Below are 19,381 nucleotides of genomic sequence, written 5' to 3' on the forward strand. Positions count from 1 at the left end.
AAAAAATCGGGTGTTATAATGTACTTAAAGGCTATTTTTTTGACCAACGTAAACAAAGTTTACTCTACATAAATAATATAGGAAATTACAAAAATAGTCCATATAGCATAGTGAAAATGCAACTTCAGACCAATTTTTTTTCCATGGACAATTCTTGCAATTTTCTTTTCTAGTAAGTATGATCTTTTTAAAAGACATCGTTAAAATACAGACGCTAAATGACTAAATGATTGTAAAATGATCGATTTAACGTATTTTGTATTTTTCCTATTGTTATTTTTATTTTTGTCATTATTATTAAATAAACATTAGACATCATAGAAGGAAGTGAGGAATAGGTGAGACTACACATAAAGAAACTTAGGTGGTTTGGTTGGCAGAATGTTTACGATGGAATTGGAATCCAATTCTACAGTCTGCTTAGTTGGTAGGAAATGGAATTAGAATTCAATTTTATATTATGTTTAGTTGGAATGTAAAATGACAAAATTGTCCATCTTATTATTCTGCTTAATTTTAATTTGTTTTATAAGTTATATGTGGTGGTAGTTAATGGTGGTGGTTGTGGTGGTGGTGGCGAGTAGTGGGTGGCGGTGGTGGTGGCAAACACAATGGTGCTTGTGGTGGTGGGTGATAGTGGTGGTGTTGGCAGTGACGGTGATGAATGGTAGTGGTAGCGTTATGGAGATGATGATAGGTGGTGGCAGTGGTTGTGGAGGTGGTGGTGGTGGTGGCGGTGCTGCTGCTGGTAGTGGCTGGTGGCGGGTGGTGATCGTAGCGGTAGTGGTGGTGGTGGTGGCGGTGTTGGTGGCCGGTAGCGGTGACAATTGTGGTCGTGGTGGTGCAGCGACGATGGTGGTTGGTAGTGGTGGTGGTGGTGGTAGCAGGTGGTGGTTGCGGTGGTGATGGCGATGGCGGCTAGTGTAGGTGGTGGTAATGGTAGCAGTGGTGGCAGTGGATGATGGAAGCAACAATGGCGGGTGATGGTTTTAGGTTCGGTTTAGGTTGACCCATGCACAACCCTAGATGGGTGTTAGTAGTAATGGCTTACATTTTCCTTCATGAATTAGAATTAATTTCATCCAAACTTAAAGGAATTCATTTTCATTGGTTTGGTGGTAATTTTTTTCATTTAGAAATCAAATTTCTTCTAAAAAAATTGAACCAAACAGGAATTTCCTGATTCTCCACAAACCACATACCAAATTTCTTCTCAAAAAATTAAACCAAACAAGAATTATTCCCCATTTAAATCAAAAATTAAACCAAACAGGAATTTACTGATTCTCCACAAACCAGATACCAGATACCAAATTTCTTCTCAAAAAATTAAACCAAACAAGAATGATTCCCAATTTCACGACTTTCCAACAAACCACATACGGCCTATGCCTCCTTTTTATGAGGGCGTTGTCTCATATAAGAGGACACACAGGGGCTAAATATCGAGATTGATAAGTGAGCCTCCCTAACCCTTTATATGTTTTCTAAGTTTCGGTTTTCTCATCTTCATTGTTGATATATGCTCCATGTTTTTATGTTTTACTACTCACAGTAACTTACTTTTCCTATCTAAATATCGAGATTGATGAATAGCCAAACCCTTTATATGTTTTCTAAGTTTCGGTTTTCTCATCTTTATTGTTGATATATGTTCCATGTTTTTATGTTTTACTACTCCCAGTAACTTACTTTTCCTATATTTATCTCACTTGTAGGTTTCCCGGTTTCATACATTGATACTATGATTTATTTCTCGTTTATGTCTTCCTACTCAAGACTTACTCTCATTTTGTTCCTCATTTCAGGATATCATTTTTTTCTCCGTACATGTTAAGAGGTCGTTTAAACGATGCAACTCTACCACACCGGAAACATGACTATCGACGTCCACAGCCCCTTCCTTATTTAAATAGGATTCCCCAGTCACGTTGTTGCTCAAAGAACTTGAACTTCTAATAGAATATACTATATAGCATCGCCATATAATTATTAAGTTCATGTCTAATTAATTAATGTAATAGGTGCCGCACCGTTGGTTGCGAAATTCCATGTGACATGTTCATGTTCTTTTCTTATATGAATGCTACTAAAAAAAACACGTTGACATGAATTAGAATTTAGAATGAAGAGACAATAAACAACTAAAAAATTTTATAAATCAAAGAAAGTCAGGGGTTTGGGTTTTTATCAGACGTCTGAGAGCAGATCAAGATATTTGTCAACGGCTATGGAGGGTACAGCAAGCATGACCTTCACTGAACGGCTGTGATCGTCTACAGGTAGCAATATACAGTACCTATCCGTACAAACCGGCGCCAGATGAACCGGCCTCCCCATTCCAAAGTCAACCATCTCTAAACCCAGCCTTGACCACTGCGATAAAACAAGTACGCCAACCGGGTCGGGGACACAACTTGCTCCGTTTAGACTCACCGATTCCACCACTTCTTTTACATAGTTGTTGTCGACTCGGTTTTTAGCTTCCTTTATTAACTCGGTGGCGTAGGCTAATCCCTTCTCTGTTAAGTTTCTTGCTGTTGTCTGAGCACAGCCGAGTACGATGCCGTTACCGTAGAATCCGGTGGGTAGGCTCGGTTTGACTCGGTGGCGTATGTCGACACTGAAAAGCAACTTTAGGTTTTGCTGTGGTGGGAAGTCCAATGCTGTGGCCCAGCTTTTCCAAATATAGGCAGACAACACCTCGAAGGTCGTGCATAGCAATCTGAGTTGACTCGTCGGGTTTATGGAATGCTTCAACTCGTTTAGTCTCCACTCGTCAAACGTAACCGAGGTGGGAGTGAGTTTGTCGGGAGTGAACCGACTCATAAACTTGCAATGGTCAGTAACTCGGTTGAACTCGGGGTGTAATAATTGGGTTGGTTGTTGTCTTAAAGTGAAAGGCGTTTTATCGAGAAGGTGTCTTTGCCAAACGGGTTTTGGTTTAAAATCCGCCGATGATCCATTCCGGCGGCCGGTGGCCAACTGAGCGAACAGATTGAGAAACTCGACACTACCGATTCCGTCGCAGATACAATGACTAAACCCGAAACCGAGTGCCGCAGCACCATCGGAGAGCCACGTGAGCTGGACTACCAACGGCGGCGCCCCCTGCAACACGTCCGCCACCTCCAACGCCAAAAACCTCCGCCACTCCGTAACATAACGTGGGGCCTTCTCGAAATCGGAAACCGTAAAATCAGCAGTTGCTTCGACGAAAACCGCTCCTTGGCCACGACAAACCACCTCAAGACAAGAACCATCTGGTCGAACCCTGACTCGGCCAGCTAAGGGATAGTAAGGGACCAGAGCTCGACCCAACGCGGCCTTGACACGAGCGGTGATGTCATCTCTATCCATCCCGTTGAATCGCAGAGGGCGGTAGATTAGCAGGTACTCAATTGTGAAACGTAGAAAGAGCTGAGAATCGACAGCAGAAAGCTTGAGAAGATGATTAGCAGTCGGATCTGAAGGTGTGATTAAGACTGCTTCTTTCACTTGTACCTCAGGGGCTGATCTTGCCATGGCGGTCATGGCGAAGGTGTTTGAAGACTAAACACTCCTATATACACATAGATACATGCATGTATATATGTATATGTGTATATGTAATGTTGTGTGTGATGAAAGGAGTAAGATATGGATAGAGAGAATGTGTAGTGTGGTGTGCAATCTTTAAGGAGAAAATATATTATATTAAATCCTGTGACCGCTGTAAAAGATTTTTGCAAGATTCTCCTGCCACAACTTTTAAAAATTTACAAGAAATATAAAATACAGCTCGGACTACAGCTTTTTGTCTGTTCGGCGGTGGGTGATGGATAGTGTTTGCCTTTTTCCTGTCTTTACTCTCTCCTCTCTTCTACGTATATGTCTCTCAAATTCCTTTTTAGGCTCAAGACCAGCACGGTCTCCGTCGCGGTTTCCACGCTGGACCAAAGGAACACCATCCCATCCTATGGTAAAAACTGTTTCAGAGAATAGTCAAATATTCAAAAATCAATTTTCTCATTTTTTTTTACCTGTAAATAAAACCCACAACCTTTATTTTACCAAAGCTAAAACAAATTCTTATATCTTTCTATATATCTATTTCTCTCAAAATTACTAGAAAAATATCGTCATTTTCAATTTATGTTTGATGTTGTTAGGCTGCTAAAATAGTGCAGCAAACATATAACACTATACGCAATGTTGAAAGTTCGCAATGGAGATCAACAAAGATATATTCAGAGAAACCGTGAATCGCCCCACGAACATTTGATGCAAGACTCTTTTGACGAGCATGCCACTTTTCAAGGCTACTATTTTCAAATGCGATTCAGAATGTTTAAACCTTTATATGAATATATAGTCGAAGATTTGACGAGAGAGTATAATTATTTCCAACAACGTTTCGATGCTAGAGGTACACCCGATTTCATTCCCTTACAAAAATGCACAGTCGCACTTCGTCAATTGTCATATGTCATTGCTCCTGATGCGTTGGATTAGAGTTTTAGAATGTCCTCTAGGATCGCACGAGATGACCTCCATTAATTGTGGAGGTTGGGAGAAGAAAAGGGTTTCTGAAATCGACGAGAGCTTGGATCTTCTTGAAGGATCGTGTGAACACTTTCCAGATATGATATTTCGACTATATGTTTGGGTTACACGAAATCCAAATAATAAGGATAATCCTTCAAGGAACAATCTCAAATCAAGGTAGTGATATGAGGCCACAAACTAGAGTTTCTATAGGATTCGAATACATCTTATTACCAAAGATATCAATAAACATTAAATTTTGATTTTATCTCATAAATAAGGGATGACGGTTTCAAGCATAACTATAGAGAATATATTCTAAAAATAAGATTTTCCATAACCCCGTAAGGACGGACCCCCTCAAGAAAAGAAAATGAACCTGTCGTTACATGGAATTTTGCAACCAACGGTGCGACAGGTACCACATTAGTTAGACATGAAGCTAATAATTAGGTATGGTGATGCTATATAGTATACTATTATTTATTTCTCATTTTATCTCTCTCTACTCACTAAGAATGACTCTCTCATTGTTATCCTCATTTCATGATTATTTTTTCTTCGTACATGTTGGAGGTCGTTTAAAGCGACAAAATCACTCTACACACACCGGAAAACTCATAGTGAGTAGAAACACATAAACAAGAAATAAATCATAATATGCTTTGAAACCAAGAAATCAACATCAAAAATAGGGCCCCCGCTAGGGGAGCTGCCCCTTGTTACCTACTTACCTGTAAGACTCCACAAGAGGGCGCATCCCCTTGAACTCTTTCATTTAGTCGAACCGAGATCGAAATCGTTTTATTCAAGCATGCACTTTGTACTTCCTAACTTATCTAAAATCAAGATTTTAACTCTATTGATAATCTGTAAATTCCGTTATAGTAAAATGAACCCGATTACATCAAATTCACCAACATTAATTAGTTCGGTCAATTCAACAAAAGACTAAAGCGCACTTGATGTATCATCCAAAAGAACTATAAAAAACAAATCAACACCAAAACAAAGAAACGTAACTAAACAAAAAAAAGGCTTACATAAAAACTATGAGATACATAAAAACTGTGCGACCGAACCGGTGTAAAACAAAACAGACTGAAAAAGACCATCAAGACGGGTTCGAAAAAATCGAACTGTTCTGACATTAATGTTGCGTTTTAACTCAAAAATAGTTTAATATATAAGAAAAATATGGCAACGGAAGACTTTAATTTTTGAAACAACATAAACAATTTATACCCACAAAGGATCTTCTTGCAAGTTAGAAAGATTAATCACCACCCAAAGGAAGGATGAAGAAATAACAACCTTTGTAGTTCTTTGGGTCCTCTTGGGAGGCTTGGAAATTGATGAAGAATGTGGAACCTTTGAGACACCAACAATGACTCAACTTGATGTAGATGATAGTCCAAAACTCTTAAACCCTTAAGCTTTAAGTTCATTACCAGTACGAACTTAAAGAGGGCAAATTAAAGCAAGTAATCTCCAAGTCTTCAAAGCAAAACTAGAGAGAATGAGAGGGAAGAAGGAATGGTGCACACATTCAAGAGTGTAAGCCTCTTATTTATATGCATAAACTGGAGGTATTAACCATTAGTCCTTAGCACTTTAAGCAAACTTGTCCTCATTGTCATAAACACGTCTCCCATGCATTTAAAGCATGATTAGACAAGTCATACATTTTCTTCTTTTTATGAATATCTTGAAAATTGCATAAAGAAGAAGAAAGAAAGTCAAACTTTTATAAACTCTTTTATAAAATATAAACTTTGTCTTTTAGGAAAAAGACAAAAGGATTCAACTAGTCAAAAAGTTTGTAAATCACTTATAAATCATACCATATGATATATATTAAGTTACATGCTAATGGAATTTATTATTTCAATGAAATAAATAATTTCCAATTTAATTATAAGAGTTTTATTGAATATTTATTAAAATCAATCTCTAATAAATAATCAATTGTATCAAGTTGTTGTTAATGTGACCCATTAGTATCATATGTTATTTAGCAAAATCACTTTAATATGACTCTTGAGCATGCAAGATCTTTCAATCTCCCACTTACGCAAGACTCATATTAGACTGATATAGACAGTGGTGAACATTTAGCAACATTTCACTGCCCCTAAGACCATACGACTGTTTGTTCCATTCTTTCAACACCCAATTCCCAAAAAGCTCAAAGCTACAATTGGTGTATAAGGTAAGTTTATCAGTTATCCCTTTGCTACAGACATCATGTTGAACATGAGATGCGGATCACGATCAATCTCATTAGTTGTTCAACTTTTAGTAAGACGCCTTAGATGTCTAACTCTCAACACATAAGAGGAACAAATCTCATCTTGACTACATAAGCCTCTTGCATAGTTCACACCATACCTGAAAAAGGCTTTTATAACTGCTCGGTTAAGGAACATCATTTGACCATTATCAAAGCATAGTATACCCTACACTCAAGTCCCACTATGTATCTTAGGTTTTAAGGATACAAAGATAGTACCTTTTAATCAAGAATCATTCATGATAGCGATCCATGATATGATCTTGATGCGGGTCAGTTCAATACTAGTTCTCTGACAAGTACCTATGAAACTTGGTTACAACCACTTGCCTACTTTCATCTAGTGAGAATCAACCAATCCAATTCATATTAGTCTTACTTCATAATTGCTCCCACAGTTATAACCGACTATGAACCTTTAGAATAATAACATTATTCATGGATTAAACATGTTAATATAGAACACAACAAGTATTAATGTGATGACTATATCCCAATATATCATAACATTCTCTAATAGTTGTTGTTATAATGTTCCAATATCCAAATACTAAATCCAAATCAAAAATCCATTTCTAGAATAATAAAGTCTTATACTTAGCTCAAAAGAATGACCTTATCAATAGATCTGACAAAATTTAATTTGTGTGAATTCTGTGAATACTATCATCTCCATACTTAACTTTACTCTAGGTATAGTTAAATTTCTTGGAGAATATGATTGGTGTTCTTTAGTGACATAGAGTCTCTTAGCATGATTAACTATACTCTCGAAGTCACAAAGATTTTTATGTGATCCTTGAATGACAGAAATCAACATAGTTTTTCAATGATCCCATTCATCCAATCATATTTGAATTCAACTTCTAAAGTAGTGTATTCTTATTTTGTAGTAGATTGTGTCATTATGTTTTTCTTGGACCTCATTCCAACAAGACTTACTCTTCATTCCATAATGAAGTCAAAATCCAATTACAATTCATAATTACTTATATTTGTTTAGAAATTAACATCTTGTGTAGCTCTTTCCATAAAGATCCTTTCTAAACCGATTGCCGCATATACATTCTTTTAGTTCTTCTAAAGTACTCTTAGAATGATCTCTTAGTCATCCAGTGACTTAACCATGTATTCAATTAGTATCCTATAACATGCTTACATCATGATCAAATACCATGTCCTATGCATAATATGGCATAAATGATGAATTCGTTTGCCAAGCAAATAGAATATAAATCATTTCATCTAGTTCACACCTATGAGCTATGTACTTTTGAGGCTAGCTCGAAATGGTACCATATGACAATGCCAAGAATTCTCCAAAAGAATCTTGTGTCTTGATCCCTTTCAAGATATTGCCAATATATGTATAAGGACATGAAACTTTTTAACATTCATTTTATCTATCTCTTATAGATTTTACATTCCAAGAATGTATCTTCTCCTTCTTAAGTCTTTCATTTTAGAAACACTTTCCAAGTCAAGGTGGAAACGACCTTGCCTAGTCAGAGTGTGATTTCAAATGATTAAGTATGTCTCATTCATACAAGATTAGGAATTTTACTATGCTCCCACTAGTTCTTAGTAAACACACATATTCTATTCATTTTGATATAAAAACATACCTTGTGGTTTTATATTAAAATGATTATTGCAACATTGAGATATTTGCTTTAAATCCACAAGTGGATCTCAAGCTCTACACATTTTGTTAGTATAACTTGGATTAAGAAAACCTCCATGCTAATCTATATAGATATCTTCTAGTATATGTCTATTAAGAAAAGAGGTCTTTCTTGATATCTATTCACTATATCTCATATTAAGAATATGAATTTATAGTAAACAATATCCGTATTGATCTAGTCATAGCTACTTGTGAAAAAGGTTTGATAACAGTCAATGTCATGAGTATGATGAGGACCATAGTCGATGACATAAGTATGAGAAAATCCTTTTATAACAAGTCTTGCTTTAAATGTGTATGGTTATCCATGTAATTTATTCTTTCTAGAAGAATCATTTACTCTTTCTAGCCTTGCAATAGGGAGAAATATTAATCAAGCCCATACCTGATTTTTATACATGGATTACATCTCATGTTCATGACTCTAAGTCATTTATCAGATTCGAGATCTGACATAACATCTTGGTATTTGATGGATTTTCCAGAAACCATCAATAAAATATCATCAATGAGAGATTCCACATTTCTCTAGTCATAGATGAATTTTACCATTAATGCGAACAATTTGTGTTTGTGAATAGCTATTATTCAATTTTAACAATCCTTTTTAAAACTAATGCCAGCTATTACTACATAAGGTTATGGTTCTTGAGCTGCTTCAAGTTCCATGTACCTCCCACTTGCTTTGTCATTAGAAACTTGCTTTCTACTAACTTAGCTTTCACAAGAATAAGAGAACCTATTCTTGGTGGGTTTGCATATAATAATCTAAGCTACATTTAGAGTATTATACAAATATGTATTTTGTAGATTTTAGGTTTAGAAGCTTTAGTCTAACATCGACTTCAAATCCATAAAACATTAAGTAAGATGAGGATGGAGCCTTTCCATACTAAGTCTTATAAAGTGTTTAATCTACTTATTAGTTGGTGTTTGTACTCAAGGTACAATTAATAGTGATTGAAGTATTATCCCAAAAAGATTAACCGATTAGAAAGTAAATCATACCAAATAAGATTTAATTCATCCTTTATTATCATTAAGGCCTTAGATGGTTCTTACGGCCTGTATCTCAACTTTTTGAAACTTTCAACAAAGATTTCACAATTATGCTTTACCACGTAAAATATAATTAAAACTACTATAGTTGTTAATAAAGTCGATTTGGTATCTTGTGCTTAATCTCAGACATTCATCAAAAAAAAGTCATACACCAAGGTGTATAGTTCCTTAATTATTTTCTCTACACCTTAGTGAAAATATCATTAGGAATCCTTTACATATAAATAAGGTTCACATATGTCAAATAAACTACATTATTTAGCTTCAAGGACCCCTTTCTTGAAGTTGGAATATGTGAATGTCATTTATATAATAAAGATAACAATGTCAAAGATGATTTTATTTAAAACAAGTTTAAGTCAAAAGTGCTTATATATAGAACTTGATGTTGATATTTACTTCATAATTCTATTAAGAGATCTAGTCTCATAAATAGAAGTTAATCATTTCAGAATATGAATATTATCGTTATGACAAACGATTAATTATCAAACATTTGAATAAAATAACTGAGACATAAATTTAGACATGCTAAATTAAAACATATTTTGTTCCAAAAAAATATTGTTTTACATTATATGTGTTAGGCGTGTCAAACCCAACAAATAAAGGGTACAAATGACTCCTTAAACACTACTACTATGCACTAAAAAAGTAGTACAAGGTAAGTAGGGTCGATCCACAGAGACACGGGACAAGTGTTTATACCTTTTTTGCGTAAGGTACAAAAATGGTCACAGAATGGGGGGAATTTATAAGCAATGATTTAAACTATAGAACAAAGCAATAAGTAAATGATTGATTAAGTGAAGTAAGTTCAAGATTTGTAAGTACTCCAACTCTATGCAAGACAAATTAGCAATGTGATTCCATGGATGACAAGATATTTGTTTAATTCTATCTAAGTTGGTACTTGAAAGTGTTAACAAGCTCTAACACTTCCCATTCACCACAATAATTAACCAAAACAAGCTCTTTGATTAATCCTAACCTTACCAATCTAATCTAAACAAACTCTTAGAATTAGGTTGAAAGATTGCATTAAACTTTATGTGAATGTTCCCAACAACACTCAATACTCCTCATAAGCTCAGGAGCATAAGAATGTGTGAATAAGATTTACACTAAATTCATTCAATAGAAATCAGTTTAGTGCTTGTTACCTAGTCCAATTTACAAAACAATTACGGATTTTGCAATTAGATAACTTGAATGATCTAACCCTAATTCAAATGGCCAATAAGAATCACAATTAGAGTCAAACATTCGATTGAAACAAAATCAAATTCACTAGATAGAAAATTGAAAGAAAACATCAAGTCATATGATTGAAATCACAACTAGAAGTCAAGACATAAAGTTGGAGAATCTAGGGTTCTAGCAACTCATGACTAGAACAAGATCACAAATCTAGAAAATGAAATTAAAGTTCTTACAAAATGAAATCAAATGTTCCCAAGTGTTAATCAACTTCAAAATCCTCAAGAAAATCGCCTTCTCTACTCCAAAAGTCGACCCCCCAAAGTAAAAAGTCGGTTCCCCCCTTTAAAAATGGTGAAAAACTGCTTTAAAATCCGCATTTACGTTTACACGGCCCGTGTAAATTAACACTGTCATTTACACGGCCCGCGTAAACGCAAAAATATACTGTGCAGAAATCTACGTTTACACTGCCCGCGTAAACGCAAGGCTTGCATTTACACGGCCGTGTAAATCTCTGTAAAGCCAAAATCTTCATTTCTTTGATATTTTGCTCCTCGGTGCTCCGCAAGTCCTGAAATTTTGTCCGCAACCTTTATTTACCTCCTCCAAAAATATCCTACCTCCAAAAGTCCCTGAAATATCACAAAAGTATTTGAATGAAATTGCCTCATGAAAAATCCCGAAAAACATGCAAAATGCATGAGTTTAAGCCTATATGCAATGTACTTTTATGAAATAAAGCTACAAAATGGGTACATGAAATGCACCTAACAATATGTAATTTATGTTCTAAGCATAAATAATAAACTAAACTCCGAGAGCGTAGTTCCAACTTGATTGTGCTTAGCTGGTACTCTTCAATAAATATTTGCAAGCCATTTACAAATATTGGATTAACATTTAAGTACCAAGTACCTAAGTGTTATATGAAAAGTATGAGTTCTATCTAGTAGATACTAGAAGTACTAGTCTCTTCCAGACTTTCTTTCCAAACAAGAGGAGTAAATCCTCTTTCGGTGTTCAGTTTCTTCACAAGAGAAACAAGATCCATCTATGTGGGCTTTAGTAGATTTCTTGGTCTTAAAGGTGCCTAGTCCATAAAACATGTGCCTCTTATATCACACTAGGTGACTCTTTTAGCTTTGTATTATTCCATTGTTTAAACTAGCTTTAAATAAAATATCACCGTATTTATTGGAATATTGCTAACCTGTTATATCATCAGATATATGTTTAAATTATTCAAGACTTCCTAGAAGTCATGAATAACTATTCATAGCTTGATGTTAGAAGCATCTTAAGCATCACAGTAATGCCTATACTAGGTATCATGTTCAGGTTTATTGCTCAAAACAAATAGTTTAGGACTTGGACCTTTAATTGTATATAATTTCATCTCTCACGAGATTGTCTCTTAAGACATGAACCCATTCATTGAAGTTGTATCTATTGAATGTTATTGTTTCATTAAGTCATTAAAGAAAATTACAATCCATGATAATTAGAATGGATTATATAACTACAAAATTTTAACAAAATTCATTTAGTATTTTCAATATTTAATCTTTAATAATTGATACCCTTTTATTTACCAAAAACATTAATTATCGAAGTCTAGGATCCAAGTTGCAAAATAAATAAATGGTTAGGTATCCTTTATCCCATCCATTTGAATTCAACCCGGTAGATATCGATTATCAATTATATCTTTTTATATAATTCCTAAATTTATGGGATCTCTAATAACAAGTTTAATTAGACATGTTTGATCCCATCTATGCCTCGGAACTCTCTTGCTTAGGTATCCTTTATCACAAATGATTTCCGATCAAATCATCCAATTTGAATTACTTGTTTAATCGGCCTATAACTTGGTTATAGAAATCGCGAAAACACCCCGACCATCAAAAGATAACACTAAGCGGTTATGTATCCTTTATCCCACTAGTGCATACAAGAGATGTGCGAGTGTTCTTCAAAAGGATTGCATAGATTTGAGGTTGTAAAAAGGGTCTTTATATGTTTTATAATTCTAGTTTAAAAACATACGATATCATGTTTATTACATGCATATAATAAACCATGGTATCAATTTTCAAAAGAAAATCATTTTTAAAGGTTCTATATAAAAATCTAGTTTTTATATAATTTGACGCAATTCAATTTTAATAACCGATATTAATTTTGAGTGCATTTGAACATTTTATATCCTTAATAAAACTTCATTTTATTACTTATATATTTGGAGTTTGTATAAGTTACAAAAATCACTATTTTAAAACTTATAATTGAGTATTTCAAAATTTGTCGTTATTAACGATTTTATAAAACTGAGTTTTATTTTTAAAATAATAACTTGTTACATCTTATGTCTAATTTTGAAAAACTCAAACTCCATGTGATGTTTATTTTGTCCAAAATTATTTTAGCATGTGAAAACTAATTTATCAACCCCACATAATAATTGTATAAAATAAACAACACAAACATGTATAAAAAGGTATGTGCATAAACATAACCAACTAATGACATTTTTTGTGAACCAACACAAAAGATGTCAAGTTCATTCCTAAAGGGACATTTGAGTGGACACCAACAATGACTCAACTTGATGTAGATGCTAGTCCCAAACTCTTAAACCCTTAAGCTTTAAGTTCATAACCAATATGAACTTAAAGAGGGCAAATGAAAGCAAGTAATCTCCAAGTCTTCAAAGCAAAACTAGAGAGAATGAGAGGGAAGAAGGAATGGTGCACACATTCAAGAGTGCAAGCCTCTTATTTATATGCATAAAGTGAATGTATTAACCATTAGTCCTTAGCACTTTAAGCAAACTTGTCCCCATTGTCATAAACATGTCTCACATGCCTTTAAAACATGATTAGACAAGTCATACACTTCTTCTTTTTATGAATATCATGAAAATTGCATAAAGAAGAAGAAAGAAAGTCAAACTTTTATAAACTCTTTTATAAAATATCAACTTTGTCTTTTAGGAAAAAGACAAAAGGATTCAACTAGTCCAAAAGTTTGTACATGACTTATAAATCATATCATATAATATATATTAAGTTACTTGCTAATGAAATTTATTATTTCCATGAAATAAATAATTTCCAATTTAATTATAAGAGTTTTATTGAATATATATAAAAATCAATTTCTAATAAATAACCAATTGTATCAGGTTGTTGCTAGTGTGACCCATTAGTATCATATGTTATTTAGCAATATCACTTTAATATGACTCTTGAGCATACAAGATCTCTCAATCTCCCACTTGCGCAAGACTCATATTAGACTGATATAGACAGTGGTGAACGTCTAGCAACATTTCGCTGCACCTAAGACCATACGACTGTTTGTGCCGTTCTTTTAACACCCAATTCCCAAAAGCTCAAAGCTACAATTGGTGTATAAGGTAAGTTTATCAGTTATCCCTTTACTACAGACATCATGTTGAACATGAGATGTGGATCGCGATCAATCTCATTAGTTGTTCAACTTTTGGTAAGGCGCCTTAGATGTCTAACTCTCAACACATAAGAGGAACAAATCCCATCTTGACTACATAAGCCTCTTGCATAGTTCACACCATACCTGAAAAAGGCTTTTATAACTGCCCGGTTAAGTAACAACATTTGACCATTATCAAAGCATAGTATTCCATACACTCAAGTCCCACTATGTATCTTAGGTATTAAGGATACAAAGATAGTACCTTTTAATCAAGAATCATTCATGATAGCGATCCATGAGATGATCTTGATGCGGGTCAGTTCAATACTAGTTCTCTGACAAGTACCTATGAAACTTGGTTACAACCACTTGCCTACTTTCATCTAGTAAGAGTCAACCAATCCAATTCATATTAGTTTTACTTCATAATTGCTCCCACAATTATAACCGACTATGAACTTTTAGAATAATAACATTATTCATGGATTAAACATGTTAATATAGAACACAACAAGTATTAATGTGATGACTATATCCCAATATATCATAACATTCTCTAATAGTTGTTGTTATAATGTTCCAATATCCAAATACTAAATCCAAATCAAAAATCCATTTCTATAATAATAAGTCTTATAGTTGAAGTGTGACCATTCATACTTAGCTCAAAAGAATGACCTTATCAATGGACTGACAAAATTTAATTTGCGTAAATTCTGTGAATACTATCATCTCCATACTTAACTTTACTCTAGGTATAGTTAAATTTCTTGGAGAATATGATTGGTGTTCTTTAGTGACATAGAGTCTCTTAGCTTGATTAACTATACTCTCGAAGTCACAAAGATTTTTATGTGATCCTTGAATGACAGAAATCAACATAGTTTTTCAATGATCCCATTCATCCAATCATATTTGAATTCAACTTCTAAAGTAGTGTATTCTTATTTTGTAGTAGATTGTGTCATTATGTTTTTCTTGGACCTCATTCCAACAAGACTTACTCTTCATTCCATAATGAAGTCAAAATCCAATTACAATTCATAATTACTTATATTTGTTTAGAAATTAACATCTTGTGTAGCTCTTTCCATAAAGATCCTTTCTAAATCGATTGTCGCATATACATTCTTTTAGTTCTTCTAAAGTACTCTTATAATGATCTCTTAGTCATCCAGTGACTTAACCATGTATTCAATTAGTATCCTATGACATGCTTACATCATGATCAAATACCATGTCCTATGCATAATATGGCATAAATGATGAATTCGTTTGCCAAGCAAATAGAATATAAATCATTTCATCTAGTTCAGACCTATGAGCTATGTACTTTTGAGGCTAGCTCAAAATGGTGCCATATGACAATGCCAAGAATTCTCCAAAAGAATCTTGTGTCTTGATCCCTTTCAAGATATTGCCAATATATGTATAAAGACATGAAACTTTTTAACATTCATTTTATCTATCCCTTATAGATTTTACATTCCAAAAATGTATCTTCTCCTTCTTAAGTCTTTCATTTTTGAAACACTTTCCGAGTCAAGATGAAAACGACCTTGCCTAGTCATAGTGTGATTTCAAATGATTAAGTATGTCTCATTCATACAAGATTAGGAATTTCACTATGCTCCCACTAGTTTTTAGTAAACACATGTTCCATTCATTTAGATAAAAAAACATACATTGTGGTTTTATATTAAATTGATGATTGCAACATTGAGATAGACACTTCTCATTCAAATTATTCAAACATGTTACTGTACAAGCTCTAGCCAAGAACTTTTTCAATGATTATTATTGGTCTTATTAGTTATCAATCATTTATAAGATAACTTACACAAAGGATATAATTAAATTTTATGGGTCCCATAAATGATTAATAAAAAAATGTTTTTATATCGTGGAAAGTTTTTGAGATTTTTAAATTGATGAATTATGCTTGGTGTCATGAAAAAACTCAACAAATAGACTATTATTATAAATGGGTTCTCGACCCAAATTGCGGTTCCTCGTTTTGCAAGAATAAGGGAGATGACTAGCACTATTAGTGATATGCTAAGACATCTACGAGGATTTTACTAGTAGCATGGGTTGGTCTGCCTTTGATCTTAGGCTCGCAGCGACTAGGTGCGTACCCTTGAAACTATATCGGGGACGAAACTCTTCTTTTAACGCTTGAACCACTTAATTTTATAAAATTTAGTACAAAAAAAAATATATATATATAACTCAATCTCAATAGCCGATTGATCGACCTTCACTTTAACAATCCTCCATTCCACAATTTTCGGGGCGGATTGTCTTGACAATTCCGAGTTTGTATAATACTATAATTGTCTTGACTTTTTAGTTTAGAATTTAGAATTTCAGAATTAACATTTTTACTCTTTAGTTCATTGATACAATGATTGTTTGATATATGTTTAATTATTTGAAGGTATATGAACAGACCTGCCGCAAGTACGGTTGGGTTTATTATTTACCGGCTTCACCTAATAGATAACCATACAATTTATATTTTATATTCGTTGAAAACACCGAAGTTCGTTAAGTGATTTTTATAGTCAACTCCTAATTGAAACCCCAATGACTCAAATATTAAGAGCATTGGGTGTGGGCAACAAGGTGCAACACCAAGTTGTGCCACCTCACATGCCACATAAGCAAATGATGTTATAACACCAAGTGGGGAAATGGGTAACAAGATGCAACAGCAACGGTCATTAAAGCCAACAGTATAAAATCATGACGTTTCAATTCGTCATAACGCCCACGAGACTCGCCACGACGAGATGCAACGAGTTAGGGGGGGCGGTGTTCCCCCATTAAGACGACGTTATGGGCATCCAGGTCAGCATCTCCCGTTCTCGTTATGGCCCATACCATGTGGTCTAAACCACCTAGAGATTGTTGTCATATCCAATAAGCCGCCAACTAGTAGATTTAATAAATTATTTTTATGAAGGCTCTAAATATATAGTGAGTTTATAAGAGAATTGATGAGACTGTTACATGAGACTATTGAACGTCCTATATGGAAAATCAAACAAATAAGCTTTATTACTGTGATTATGTTAGATGACCAAACGATTGTTGTCGAGAAAGACATACGTTCTTGTTTAGAAAATTTAACAGGATACGATATCTTTGAATAGTAAAGTGGACAAAATTGGTGGGCAGAAAATCAATTTGATCCAGAAATATGATAGTGTAATCAGTGACCATGGGCTCCACAATAATATTCCCTTGGCATCCACCACTACCTATAGTTCTACTTCTCTGCCACTTTTATATAAAATTTAGACAAAACTTCAAAAATGGTCCCTGTGATTTTCGAAAATATCAAGTTTAGTCCCTAAGTTCAAAAAATCTCACAGATGGTCCTTGTGGTTTAAAAACTTTTTACATTTGGTCCTTCCGTCTCACTCCGTTACCATTTAGCCGTTAAGTAAGGGACATTTTTGTCATTTCACTATCCAAGGACCATTTATGAGGTTTTCTATTACTTTTTAAAAAATAAATAAATAAAAAAATAAAATTTAATATGGGTCCCACCCCATCTTTCACACACACACACACACACACACACACACACACACACTCTCTCTCTCTCTCTCTCTCTCTCTCCCCAATCTGCATCCCTGAAACTGAAAACCCTATTTCATAATTCTATCTCTTTCCCTTTCCTCGCTCTTGCCTTTCAAACCCCTTTTCTCTATCAACCAACACCCCCCGTCATCATGTAATCACCGACAACCAATATGCCGGAGCTAGAATCACTTCGCCGGAGGAACCGATTGTTACTCCGGTGGGACTCCATCGCGAGTTAATGTCGAAGCATGTTGCAGTCATCATTGGCGGAAACAGAAGATGGGATCGGTCAAGAGGATTGATGCCTCAGGTGGGCTACTTGACCGGTGCCGGAGCATTGAAGGTCGTGGTAGATATGTGTCGTAAGTGGGGAATCCAAGTTCTTACAGTCTTCGCCTTCTCATCTGACAACTGGTTAAGACCCAAAGTATGTGTATTATCGAAATTGGATTCCAATTTCATCATAACTTTGTGGGTTCAGTCAATTGATTGGTTGTGTTTATGTAGGTCGAAGTCGATTTCTTAATGAGACTGCTTGAAAACACATTAAAAGATGAAGTTGCTTCTATGTCGAGGTAATTGACTAATTTCCACCGCTTTGAATAAGTTTTCGTTCAATTTCAATCCACTTTCAAAATGGAATTCCGATGACAGGGACGAAATCCGAGTTTCTGTCATTGGAGACGTATCTAAGCTTCCACAATCATTACGAAATTTCATTACACATTGTGAGAACCCTATTCTTGGTAACTTACGAGTCGCGATGGGTGGTTCTTGATGGCTGCTAGTCACAGTCCAAGGGTAAAGGATAAAGGTTGGTGGGTATTTGTGGTGGTGTTCTGTGGCCGAAGAGTGGATTGACGGTGGCGTTTAATGGCCGGAGATGGCAGTTGGTGAGCTTCTTCTCTCATTTTTCCATCACAACGATGTAGAGAGAGAGAGAGTGTGAGAAAGAGAGGGGGGTGGGACCTTTTAATATTAAATAATTATATATATATATATATATATATATATATATATATATATATATATATATATAAACAAAAATAAGGCAAATTTTCATAAATGGTCCCTGTGGCAGTGAAATGACAGAATTGCCATTCACTTAACGGCCAAAAGCTAACGGAGTTAACGAAAATGACCATTTGTTAAAAGTTTTGAAACCACAGGGACCATCTGTGAGGTTTTTTGAACTTAGGGACTAAACTTGATATTTTCGAAAACCACAGGGACCATTTTTGAAGTTTTGTCTAAAATTTACATTACGAAAGCTAGGATAATTCAAAAACATTTTTATAAAATTTACATTTGATATTTAAACTTATTCAAATATGACCAAAGAATAAAAAAAAAATTGTTTTTATTTCAAGTGAAAATCGTATAAACTTAAAGTTGACTAATTCTTTTTTAAAAATTAAATTTTATTAACCAACAATGAGTTGCAAAATGACAAAACAAATACAAAAATAATAGCCAACCATTGAATTCTATAACAAATAAATGCAGTTGACTTTAAGTTTATAATACCTATTCACAAGCCAAAAAAAGTGAATGTG

General features: G+C 34.4%; 1 protein-coding gene and 1 pseudogene across 1 annotated transcript; one reads left to right on the plus strand and one right to left on the minus strand.

The window, feature by feature from the left end:
• Positions 1 to 2,103: 2,103 nt before the first annotated feature.
• On the minus strand, positions 2,104 to 3,686 carry LOC145161410 (HXXXD-type acyl-transferase family protein). Its single transcript, XM_079080919.1, has one exon. The coding sequence runs from the start codon at positions 3,532 to 3,534 to the stop codon at positions 2,191 to 2,193; it is 1,344 nt and encodes a 447-aa protein (XP_078937045.1). The 5' UTR covers positions 3,535 to 3,686; the 3' UTR covers positions 2,104 to 2,190.
• A 14,236-nt stretch (positions 3,687 to 17,922) lies between these two features.
• On the plus strand, positions 17,923 to 18,603 carry LOC145158642 (dehydrodolichyl diphosphate synthase 2 pseudogene; annotated as a pseudogene).
• Positions 18,604 to 19,381: the final 778 nt, after the last annotated feature.

This window comes from Lactuca virosa, chromosome 2 (genome assembly GCF_052849685.1).
Source record: "Lactuca virosa cultivar CGN04683 chromosome 2, Lactuca_virosa_CGN04683_v6, whole genome shotgun sequence".
Taxonomy (NCBI): Eukaryota; Viridiplantae; Streptophyta; class Magnoliopsida; order Asterales; family Asteraceae; genus Lactuca; species Lactuca virosa.